Genomic DNA, 12500 nt, shown 5'->3' with positions numbered 1-12500 from the left:
TAAACAATGGATAAGAGTGATTGTTTAAATGCATAAAATCACCTGCATTTTGTCCATCACATACTTTACGTGTAACAAAGTATGCCATCATGTTGGCCAGGGAAAATGACGTCACAAACGTCTTTCGCACCCTTGAGTCACGCAATCTCTTTAAGTGATTGCGTCGTGTCGAAAACAACCTAATAAATTCGCTATGGCTTTGCATACTACTTGAATATTTCAGGAAAAAAATCTTAACCGTTTTGGTGAGAGTCAATTTCTCCATTCGTATAAAGGAAACACATTTTGTTTACACTCATCACAGTTATCTGAACTACAATAATCGCATAAAATACCTGGTTGATAAGAAAACCTGTCGAAAATAATCTAAGGCCCGTTGCAAACGTCGCACTTTACCCTGCGCCGAATCTAATGAAAATGAGCGAAAAAGATAGATTTTTCTCATTTGCATTACATTCGACAGCTGTGAAGTTCGACGTTTGAAACGGGCCTAATAAATTCGCTATGGCTTTGCATCCTACTTGCATTTTTCACAGACAAAAAAAAACTAAGGGTGCGTTTCTTTGAGAGAATCCAAGATTGGATTTATCATCTCAGATCACACGGATAGTTCGTTCCAACTTGGAAGAATCCGAAAACGGATTTTTCTGGCTTGACAGCCCACTTTTCAGCCTGTTAGGATTAACGTAGTTTGTATCAAATTGAAGTCCTGCGAAACATTTACGACGTTATTAAATTTCGAGTACACTGAAAACTCACCTTGATTTCTCGCCATGATTGACGCCGATGTTAGTAGCGTGCACTGTAGGGACTATGTCAATAAAACTTCCAGTTTATACTTCAAGTAAATAACTTTTTGTGTAGTTGTACCGTTTGGGCGCCAAAATGAAGTCGCAAAGGACCTGGCGACGAATTAGTCTTTTTATATTAAAAAAACGTACCGTATTTAAATACTGGCCTTGCATGCAATCAGCCGATCGACACACCCACAATGTTAAGAGCCGTGTTATGATGTATGGATTGCCCAACAGAATTGTAAGTAGAATTTCGCTGCGAATATTTCAGTCTTTAAAGTGTAATTTCATATTTAAAACGCAAATCTTTTATTTGCTTTGCAGTTTGACTGTTGCTGAGGACATTTCCCGTTGGCAACCAGTGCAGAAATAAAGCGCCGGGTTATCTATACATCGACTGTAGCCTTCAAATATAAGTAACGCTTCGCTACGTAAGCGCGAATCGATACCGCTGGCCAAACGTAGTTTTTTTGGAATCGTCTCCCAAAGAAACGCACAGATCATAAATCCTAAAAATGCGGATTCAGATCTGATCTAATGAATCTGCTCGGAGAGTTGATTCTTCGGATCATTAATCCATTTTCGGGTTTTAGTAAAGAAACGCAAAATCCGTTCTTGGGTGCAAGAATCCGGATTCGGATTTTTCTGAATCATATAAAGCAACCATTTTTTGCTTACACTCAATCACAATCATCCGACCCATAACCCAGTTAGTAAGAGGCACTGCACTGTCTCTGACATGAGGGCAGGGCACAAACTACTTTACAATGCCCAAGGCTTGGCATTGCAAAGCAGTTTGTGCCCTCATGTCAGAGACAGTGCAGTGCCTGTCCCCAAGCTTTAAAACCAGGAATGCACAGCAGCTTGTCACGTAATCACTGAAATGTACCCAAGCCTACTACAGTTAACTATTTTGAGTGTTATTAGCTCTGGCTCAGTACATGAGCACTTTATCTCTCTGTAAAACTAAGGTGATTGTTGGAAAGAAACCCGCCAGTTCCAATACACTTGATATAGAGGCCATTCGCTTTGTGCAAGTAAATGGTTACCATCCTTGCTTTCCCCATTAATCTTTTTTTTTTTTTTTTGCACAAAGCATTAGCTTCATGGCAATTTGCCACCAAGTCCGACACTTTCAGGTTACCTCTTTTCACTGAACTTTTTGCGGTAACTATAATCTTCAATCTTGTCTGCTTCCCAGATACTCTAGACTTCAACATAGCTACAACTGAAAAGCCTATATAATTCCTTGAAATTCTCAAAACTTGCTTGCACCGCTTCTCTCTATTTTTTTTCGTACAGCATCAGCTACGTGCCACTGTTCTGAATTGCTTCAAATTGTGACGTCAGACTACCCTTTTAGAGTTTATAATTATTTGCAGTAATTACAATGCCCAATCTTGCCTGCTTCCAAAAATTAGTCAAGATCTCAAGACAACTACAAACGAAAAACATGCACAATTGTATTGAAATACTCAACCTTGGCTCCACAATTTCTATCTTTTTTGCGTACAGCAACATCTACATTGCAGTGTTCGACACTAACGCTTGCCCGATTGCCCGGGGCAAGCGAAATATATCCGTGGGCAAGTAAAACAACTCTAAGGCTTGCCCGATCGGGCAATCAGAATTTTTGTTTGACTATTTTGTGGAACGATTTGATTTGCAACGAAGAAAGTGACTAGTAATATAACGTAGTCACCGCAAACACTATTAAAAAATAACAACGTTGCATCTCTTTGCGGCATTAATGTCTCTGTTTAAAATGTATTGGTACAAATCACAAAATAGATTGGAAGAAGGAACACGTTCGTAAGCGCCATCTTTCTCCGCGTGAAAAGAATGCTTGTAATAGTGGAACCCAGTTTTCGCATGACCAAATACGCTACGACACTGCTTTGATATCGAACAAGCGCACAAGAAAATTCTACCTTTTGTCGCGCAATTTCAACCAGCTTTGAAAGGCTTAAAGAACATTTTATTGGAGAAATGGCATTTAATTCAAAACCAACCTAATCTCAGAGAGATATTCGAGGAATCTCCCTCTCCTATAAGCCTGGTGGTTTCCTGAGGTCTCCTCGCCTAACAACCTGCTGATCTGAGGATTCACGTTGCTCTGCCTAACCCATTTGACACACATTTTACAGAAAAAAGACATTTTTACAAGCCTCCTTTGAGTTTTAATTTGCGACTGGTCTTTAGAAGGTGGGCAACCGAAAAGAAACTACGGGCAACCAAATACACAAAACTGGTTGCCCAAAGGGCAAATTACTAAGTAAGAAAGCAAGTGTCGAACACCGTACATGTCAATTTGCTTCAAATTCTGACATTTTCAAACTACCCTTTCAAACTTCATGCAAAGAACCACAAATCTTGTGTGCCTTCCAGTCACAAAACCTGTCTTGAAATACTCACCAATTTCAACTTGCACTTCAAGTCGACCAGGTCGGAGCAAAGCATCGTCAATTAGGTCCCTTCTGTTTGTCATTCCTTGTTTTCAAAGCAAAAAAGAAAAACTAGAACTATCTTTCACGATTCCAAATAATTACAGAATATGTGGTCTAATATATAACGACAAGGATTTGCAGCGTGTCGCATGGTGTGAGCGTGATTCTGATTGGTCAATGACGAATGCGCGGAAACTTCGCAGATGATAGTATTTAAAACGGTACTCAAATTACAGAGCCTAAGGCACGTGCAATTTTGAGAACTTTCAAAACATCACTCGTGACCATAGTAAATCAGAGAATGCGCTCGCGTTCATGCCATTTTATATACTAATCTATATACTATGTACTTATCGATACTAGTCTGCCCGTTTTACTACTATACTAACGCACGGCTTTGTGATAATTTTATGCAAAAAAAATGCAAATAAAAGACCAATTGACTACTGTTAATTTTGGAAAAAACAACATTAGTAATAATGAATACGGAAATCATCCAACCATAGTGTCTCTGTGGTTTCGCTTGAAAGCCTTGCATTGAGTGTGAATCTTACAGATAGTGGATGGTCTGATTGCAGACAATTAACTTGTTAAGTTTGCACGGTTCTTATCCATCCGATGGTTACCGGCCTAATAATATTGTAAATATAACAATCTACCAACAAACTCACCGATGAGAAGAACATTATTGAGTTGCTCGACACCATCAATCTACAACCAATCAACAAAATGAAATTAAAACAATTTTTGGACGAATAAGAAACAAAAACAACACGAGTATCAAAAGGGGAAGGCTTTTTCACAAAAGCATGAAGTTGTCGACAATGGATACTACTTAAACCAGTAGAATCCAAACGAGGAAATAACAAATCAAAATAGACGCAAGAGTCATCATTGAAGCACAAATAATGCGTAACTCGAGGTATGGTCACGTTTTGGCGTCTTTTATTGTCTGTAACAAAGAGTATCAATTCAGATGTGTTGAAATTGTGGGGAATAAACAAACAATAAGAACTAAACAAAGGGTGCTTTCGACTTACCGTCACGGTATTCCGGAATGGGAGTACATGGTAAAAAAGTTAGAAATCTTTTGCTTCACATGAAAAATGTCGAACAGTGCTAAAATACTCTTTTAAACACGTCTTTCTTGTCTTGGTGCTTCAAAACACCAGACACACCGTTTTAAATCATGACTCCACGTATTCTTATTCCGGAATTGGGTCAATCGAACGGACCCTAAGTTTGATCATCCGAGCCGTTCCAGTGAGTAGGCCTGCTATGGACTCTTCTTTTTGCTTGACGCAACTTTGAGCCAAAGTCAACTTTGCCGAAGTCAGACACAACTTTGACCGGATATCAACTCTGCCAAAGTCAGATACAACTTTGAGGAAAGGTCAACTTTGCCGTGGTCAAAATCAAGTTTGAGCCGAACAACTTAAGTCAAGCAGAAGACGAGCTCCAAGACCTCAAAATCCTAAGACGAACCCCACTCAGGTTTGGCAAAAGTCACCTTCGTCAGCGATCAAGTTCCCTCAAGACCTTCCTTCCTTAATCATAACTTTCGCTTTTTTCGATACTGCCAGAAAAATAACCTTTTACTTTAAAGCGGAAAACAGCGAACTACTCAAGCAAAAATGAAAGAATATTAAACTCAAAACAACATACCTTCGCGAGCAGCTGATTTACAACCGAATCCTGTACGCCAGTACCCCCTGACTAAAACGAGGAGAACAAAAATTTCTGTCATCAATTTTTTTTTTTTTTTACTTTGATGGATTCGTCTAACCGTCTTAGATGGCTTACGCATCTGTTGTACGCACCAAAGGGGCTGCAAAGGAAAGGTTTTCTCCAGTCCAAAGTAAAGTATCTTGGGACTCATCAGTTTTGGAGAACAGAGCTTTTCTGCCAATTGACAAGACTAACAGCGCTAACACCATTATCGAAGCCGGGCAGAAGTTGTACACACTGCAAGCGTGCGTGTCGTATCCTTTTTTTTACGATGCTAAAATATGGTTGGGCTAAGATTAGAAGCCGGCTCTCCTCGCAGGATAGTCTAGAGTTCTACCCACAGGATAGTCTAGAATTCTACCAGTTGAGGAACATGTTGGCGGAAATGATTCCCGCTAAAAGTCCGCATTTCTAACAATCTCTTGGTCATCGCAAGAAGGAGATAAAAAGAGCTCCTCACAGTACTTACGTTGTACATGTATCTTGATTTACAAACCGCATCAAACTCGTCAAAGATGATCAGATGTAACCCACTGTTGTCTCCGAACTAAATAACATAAATTAAGGCGAGATATTAGAGTAAACTTATGCTAGCTCACTCACTCGCCCACCCAATCAGCCTCAATAAGTGATTGAGAGATCAACTAGCTTACGAAGTGCATGAATACCTGGCTGGTTAAGAATGTTGGTTATAATCAATCGAAACGTCCAGGTAATAACAAATCCTTGTTGTCAAGGTCCCCCTATGATTTTTATAGTCTGGTAAGGTGCAATGCAATCTGTCTTTAGAGCATAATTATGCATGATGGCGTCACGGCGCAGGTGTTAACTGTTTAATGAGTTTAACTCTATTATATTTTCTTTTGTCTCGGTTGAAAACATGACCGCTCATCACATTCTTCAATCGATTTTTATCTCACTGCGGTGATCCAGAAGCAATTTAAGAATGAAAAAGTCACGGACCATTGATTTAGTAAATTTATGGTCAAAAGAAAGGGGTAATTCGCATGATACTACCCCTTTGAGGGGGGGAGGGGAGGCGATCGGAACTACCAAAAACTGTTGCTATGGACCCGCTCAAATAGTCATTTCTCGAGTCCCTTTGACTCTATGGTTATCCTTTTTTGCCAAGTGTGTTCTCTTTAACATTTCTTTGTCTGGTTCGACTCACAAGCACATTTGGTAAATCACGTGACCAAAACAGAAAATGCCTAAAAACTAAACGAGTTAACTACGTTTTTTTACAATTTTCTAACACAAAAGAATGAGAACACTCTTAACACAAAATCTGTAGCATGGTTTTTCAAAAAAATTATGAGAAATTCCATGCTATAGTTTAAACCGTCTTAAGCAGTTTTTTCCCTCTTGTTTACTACAGAAGAAGTAAAATTACACAACTGAACCTTTTTTTGTTCCTCCTCTGCCTCAGCAAACAGCTTTCTGTGAAGTAAAAGAGAAAACGCTAAGTTCTCTTTGGTTCAGTTGACTTCTACGTTTTCACATCTTTACTACGTAAAATAAATAGGCCAGTTTCGTATTCTAACGGTTGGACTGGATCTAGCATGAAATGGAGGCTAATGCGGGCAAATTAATTTGAAATTGAAATGATTTGCCCGCAATTGCCTCCATTTCATGCTAGATCCAGTCCAGCCGTGAGAAAACGGTCTATTCAAGAGAATGGTCTTGGTCGAAAATGATGGTCTTGGTCGAAAATGGTCTATTCAAGAGATGCTAAGAAAAAGGCACTTTTTAGTTACCGGATCCAAAATCTTGTGATTGTGATAATGCAGATGTAAACAAAAAAAACCTGTTCTGAAGTGCAATTACCTGACGTTTGCTTCAGATTCACCAACGTATTTATTAAGCACCTCTAAAAGAAAAAAGGATATTTAAATCACAAGACACTCGGTGATTTTATCATATTTCTTAGAAATTACTTAAGTTAAGATTGGCCAATTTAACAGACTGTATTCTAGTACCAACGGGCAAAGGTCCAGGGCCGTGTTGTTCAAAAGGCGATTAACGCTAATACCAGATTAAAAATTATACAAGGAGTTTATTTCTCTACTCCCAAATGCCGATAGTCGGCAAAACTTTACATGAGAGGAATTCAGTCTTGAAAAACAAAAATTAGCAAAAGAACCTTTCACCAAAAACTTGAAAACATGAAACAAAAGTTGACGCTAATACTGGATTAAGTTAATCGGCTTTCGAACAGAACTGCATGAAATAAAAGATCAATGGTAGCAGGCAGTTCAGCGCTACGCTGATTCGCACAAATAAAGTTCTTAAGCTCCTTGGATACTTTTTTCGGTCCTTTTAGACCGGCCTCTACTGTCAAGAACTTCTGATGACACACCACAAGGATCAAGGCTTCTAAAGCCTGAAACAACGCTGGGCTGAGCATTTTAGCCGTCTTTTTAACATGGCCTTCACGGTAGACAATGCAGCTCTTGATCGCATCCCAGGGAAGTCTACCCACGAGGGACTAGAGTTACTACCGACGATGGAGGAGATAGAAACGTCTTATTTCCTCGACTAACCGACACAAGAGATCAGGAACGGATGGAATCTCGTCTCTACATACAAGGCAGATGGAGGCATTACATGACGTTCTCCGGAGTATCTAGATTGAAGAGTCGTCACCAGACGAATTCTGTGACGCCTCGATACAAGAACAACTGAGGAAAGCAAACTGAACTGCGGAAATTATCCTTTCCACCATCGGAAAAATATTTGCTTGAACCTTTTTAAAAGGACTTATCTCAGTTGCCAAAGAAAGTCTACCTGAGGCTCAATGTGGCTTCAGACCAGGAAGAGGAGCAGTTGATATGATCTTTGCAGTGAAGCACCTTCCGGAAAAATGCATCCAGCAAAACAAGCCTCACTACTCAGTGATCATGGACCTAAAATAACTTTTGACACTGGCAACAGGAAGGCTCTGTGGACAGTGCTAGAGCCCGGAATAGGATGCCCACCTAAGTTTGTGAACATCGTTAAGCTATTCAAAAATGGCATGACGGACCAAGTGCTTTGTAATGGCGACGTTATTGACAGGAACCCTTCGACTTCGGTAATGGCGTCTGACAAGGCTGCCACTTAGCCCAGGTGCTTCATAGAGGTTGATAAACTTTTTCAAATACCTTATCTTCGACAATGAAGGAGAACCACTATTTTACATCAAGGTTTGCCTGCGTTTCAAGGAGTGCTTTAACATTTTAATTCGATGACAAAAAATATAAATTATAAAAAAAAAAACCACCTTTGTCCATGCTGAAGCCTGCGTAGCTGGCGGTATTGTTGGTGCGAGAGACAAATTAACGAGCGGGGAAGCAACGTGAAGAATGGGGAATACCACAGCGCCCCTTTCCATTCTCCACGCGGCTTCCCTGCTCGTTAATAGACCATTTTCGAATTCTTACGGTTGGACTGGATCTAGCATGAAATGGAGGCTAATGCGGGCAAATCTTTTCAAATGCAAATTAATATTATTTGCCCGCATTAGCCTCCATTTGATGCTAGATCCAGTCCAACCGTTAGAATACGAAAGCGGCCTATTTACTTCTTGTACCAACAGCGACGCTGGCTATTCATGCTGAAAAACACAACACCTTCTCGTTCCTCCCTTAGATTTATTATCGTCAAACAATATGAGCATTACAAAATAAATATACATGTAACTTCTGTATGCTCCATGTGACGGCTTCAGGATATAGTTAGCAATATTCTTTATACATAGTGATTACTTCGAATAGTTTTTTTAAGATCTGGTTCTGCCAGAGTAAGTTGAAAAACGTCCTTTGTTCATGTAGATACAAAATATCACATTTAAAATGTACTGTACTTACCTGGTCCACTAATTATCTTCGGTTCTCGAGTGTTTAACATCTTTCCAATCTGCCGCGCCATTAGAGTCTTGCCAGTTCCTGACGTAAAAAATAAAAAAGCACATTATATATCTGTCTCAAAAAACATAGACCTTTCACAAAAGACGATTTCAAACTTGTTTTGCCTTGTTAACATGCTTTCAGTTCTACTTAAGCGAAGCTTGAGTTGACCTTCCCTGTTAGCAGAAGCCTGTTTTCTTTTGTTTCAGCAGGGCTGATAGCAAAGAGGAAAAGAGACATTCACCTTTGAGTGGAAAATAGCCGCATGGTGTATCCCGGTAGTTACTTAGTGTGAACTCTTGTTAAAAAACAGCGGAATTACTGTAGGAAGAATGCACAGGCTACAGCGGTCTTAAGCTCTGATCAACAAACATTAAAGGGAACCAGTTAATGTTCAACATTTCCTCCAAGATCACGTTTACGTTGTGACCCACAGTACATGAAAAGGTCTTTCTCCCTGCTGGTCAACCCGGCAACTAAAAAAGAAATGAGATCTTTACAAGCAAGAAGGATTGACCCAAATCAAATTTACCTGGTGGTCCAAACAACAAAATTCCCTTAACATGTTTCAATCCTAAAAAAGAAAAAGAAAAAAGACTTTGTAACATACTGTCTAACAAGGATTTTTGTACTGGATTCATATCGAAAGCCAAACTAATGCACATGTAGACAGTATTCAAATTAGAAGTTCATTTGACAAAATGTCCAACCCCAAGGGCCCTTAGGTGCATGGAATTAAACCTCATGCCAACATTGTGCTTACAGTAAACACTCATGCCAACATTGTGCTTACACTACATGTAGAGTTGTAGGTCTACAGAAATGTTCATTTATGACCATCTGACCATTTTGCAAAAACTGAAAAGGATCTAGAATGTAGCAGCTCGGTTGGTAACAGGTACACGTACCACGCACCACTTACCACATAACACCCATACTTAAGAATATACATTGGTTGCCAATAGAGGAAAGGATCAACTTCAAGGTACATGTACATGTACTACTGATAGTATACAAGACACTAACCGAGCAGTCCACTGAATACTTGGAACCAACAACTAAAGAATACCATAATAATAGGGATGTGCCGCTCGATGGGGGTTTTGAGGGTAAAAGATTCTTGCTAGTGGGATTTCAAAATGGAAAGATTCGCGGTAAAAAAAACTTGTTACAGAACCAACTGTAGTGCTGTTGATTTAATATCTACTAGTGGCATTACATTCCGTTTTGAAATTACAATTAAAAGGCTTTATGTAAGGTTTATGCATAAACTGAAAACGAAGACGTTGGGGTGGCTAAAATTACATTTACGCAAAAGTGACTAAAATGAAATCTATAATTGGCCATAAAATAGACTATAAAGGGGTAGGGATTCTGAGAGGCCAGCAGCACATATCCAGCGAAAATTGCCCCAAGTGTTGTAACACAGATAAATAATTATATAGATGTTCGTAGGCTCCTAATGCAAAAAATGTTAATTAAAATTATTTAAATAACATGAATGTGAGTTGAGGGAAGTGGAATGTAAAAATTTGCAGAAGCTTTAATTCCATTCAAAAAGGACCTAAATATTTAAAATGGTACAGTGTGCAGTAAGCATATGGCCGACAATGTACTCCTCAAGTGTAATGTATGTTACATGTAGTAGAGATCTTTGGAAAGTTTTAAAGTCAAAAAAGAACTCCCAATTACAGTGCGACGTGCCTTACCGTGGCCACCTAACAAAGTTTTTTAAAACTTATACGCCAGTCAGGGTGTGCAAAATTGATTGACAGTCACCCCTCCTTGCAAAGTCAGCACGGTTGTAAGTTGAACACCGTTGAATGAGTTGACGTACTGCATTTACGCGTAGTTGTCCAATGTAAAAGTTTGTTGGGTGGCCACGGTAAGGCGCGTTGCACTGTAAGCCTGTTAACACTAAATGCAAACACATCTGCAGACCCAAATACAAAGGCAAAGCTGGGTGAGAATGAAAGCAACACTTGCTTCATGACGTTTGTTAGTGTGGATGAGGCACAAAGCACACAATGTCGCAGTGCCAAGGTTGACCAGTGTTTCAAGGTAAACCGCTGGATATTGAAATCTACATGTATTGTTCTCTACATTTCCTTTGCACTAGGCCCCACAAAGCTGAAGCCATCTTGTTAACAACATTACTTTACTCGCTCTTTATATATACACCTGTATGTGTGCACAGCACAGAGAGGGAGATTTCCCCATCTGGAATCAACTAAAAGTTGTTTGCTGTTAAATTTACATGTAGGAAAACCAAATTTCCCAGAGAAAGAGGGCAATCAAAAACAATTCAGTCAACTTAGGGCATTTTTATGTACCCCTTACTATCAAAAAGTATATTCTCTCCTCTACTCTCTGTACATTTCTATGGTACTAAAAGGTGCATACTTCTCAGGAAATTTTACTTTGAACAGTAATCACCTTCTTCCTTCTCATGACCTGGACATGGAAATAGGAATTTTACTCATGACAAATTACGCGCAGACTGCGTGTAATTTCAGGCGCGTGTAATAGTTCGTGTAAAATTTTACACGCGCGTAACGCGCGCGTATTTTGCGCGTAAAGCCGCCATCTTGCACGCATTTTACGCGCGTGTAGATGCTGCTATTCCTGTGGCCAGTACTGTATATATATGTTTAAAAACGATGCTGTCACAAGTATGTACGGCTCTTGCCTTTATTGTGGCTTCGTCGCTCGCTTAGAAGGAATTCGTCGCCATGTCTCATTGAAGTCCCACTAATGAGATACATTTTTTAGTCCGTATACACGTAGGGACCGACGCACCACTTTACCATTTGTACAAATCGTATGGACCGTCCGTCAACCTCTCGTCTCCTTCAAGGGGAATACTAATGAGATGCATTTTTCAGTCCGTATACGAACCGACTCGACACTTGACGATTTGTACATTTGTACAAACCGTACAGACCGTTAATGTGTCATCGGCCATGACGAGAATATGGGTTTTGAGATTCTTTTGAGTCCCAATAATGAGATGCTTTATTCAGTTCGTATATGGACCGACTCGCTACTTTACAGCCGAATGGACCGTCAACCCGTTTATACATGTACGGTCCGTCAGAACAGAAGAGTTCCATGATCCGTTCAGTCCGTACGGATCGTTTGATGGACTGTATCAGTTTGTGTACATTGGACATGACTGGAAGTCTCTTGTGACACCCTGGTGTGACAGTGCTTGTGTTCATGGCTACTGTACTTCGCATTTCTACTTGAACAGGCATTCTAGCATTTATTTTCAAAAATGTTGTTGCAATTTCATGAATACTTACCTAGTTTGTCGACGACTTCAGGTGGAAACAGTCGTGTTGCAAATGCTCTTCTTATAATGTTTGAGAATTCCTGATTGACAGTAAAAAAGATTGACATTTAAAGATCAAAACATAAAATAATGTAGAGTATTGGCCACGCTTCTTATTAAAAATTGTTCCTCTTTTTTGTTGTGGCTCTCTGTCTTTCACCATAATACTGTACATGTACTATCCCATGAAATCCAATGATCACCACAATTCTCTAAAAACAGATTAGGATAAGGATGGAATGTCAGAAGCAACAGTGTCCACATGGTAGATCCCGAAAACAAAAAAGATACAAGACATCCACCTGACTAT

General features: G+C 39.6%; 1 protein-coding gene and 1 long non-coding RNA gene across 4 annotated transcripts in view; both read right to left on the bottom strand.

Moving 5' to 3' along the window:
• LOC138010684 (uncharacterized) overlaps positions 1-1460 on the bottom strand; it is a 2995-nt gene extending 1535 nt beyond the window's left edge. Inside the window, exon 1 of the long non-coding RNA XR_011124526.1 lies at positions 1-1460. This exon is cut by the window's left edge and continues 687 nt beyond it. This is a non-coding gene — a long non-coding RNA (uncharacterized lncRNA).
• The window catches only part of LOC138010577 (vesicle-fusing ATPase-like), a 58621-nt gene that overhangs the window by 34338 nt on the left and 11783 nt on the right, over positions 1-12500 (bottom strand). For all 3 annotated transcript variants that reach the window (XM_068857554.1, XM_068857555.1, XM_068857556.1), the window contains 9 exons: positions 12162-12231; positions 9389-9430; positions 8818-8895; positions 6797-6839; positions 6373-6409; positions 5439-5516; positions 4907-4957; positions 3913-3952; positions 3210-3284 (listed from right to left, as the gene is read on the bottom strand). In XM_068857554.1, coding sequence (XP_068713655.1) covers positions 3210-3284; positions 3913-3952; positions 4907-4957; positions 5439-5516; positions 6373-6409; positions 6797-6839; positions 8818-8895; positions 9389-9430; positions 12162-12231 — 514 coding nt within the window. The remainder of the gene's footprint in view (positions 1-3209; positions 3285-3912; positions 3953-4906; positions 4958-5438; positions 5517-6372; positions 6410-6796; positions 6840-8817; positions 8896-9388; positions 9431-12161; positions 12232-12500) is intronic.

This window comes from Montipora foliosa, chromosome 7 (genome assembly GCF_036669935.1).
Source record: "Montipora foliosa isolate CH-2021 chromosome 7, ASM3666993v2, whole genome shotgun sequence".
Classification (NCBI taxonomy): Eukaryota; Metazoa; Cnidaria; class Anthozoa; order Scleractinia; family Acroporidae; genus Montipora; species Montipora foliosa.
Note: the sequence above shows the minus strand (reverse complement) of the source record. Positions and strands in the feature narration are given on the sequence as shown.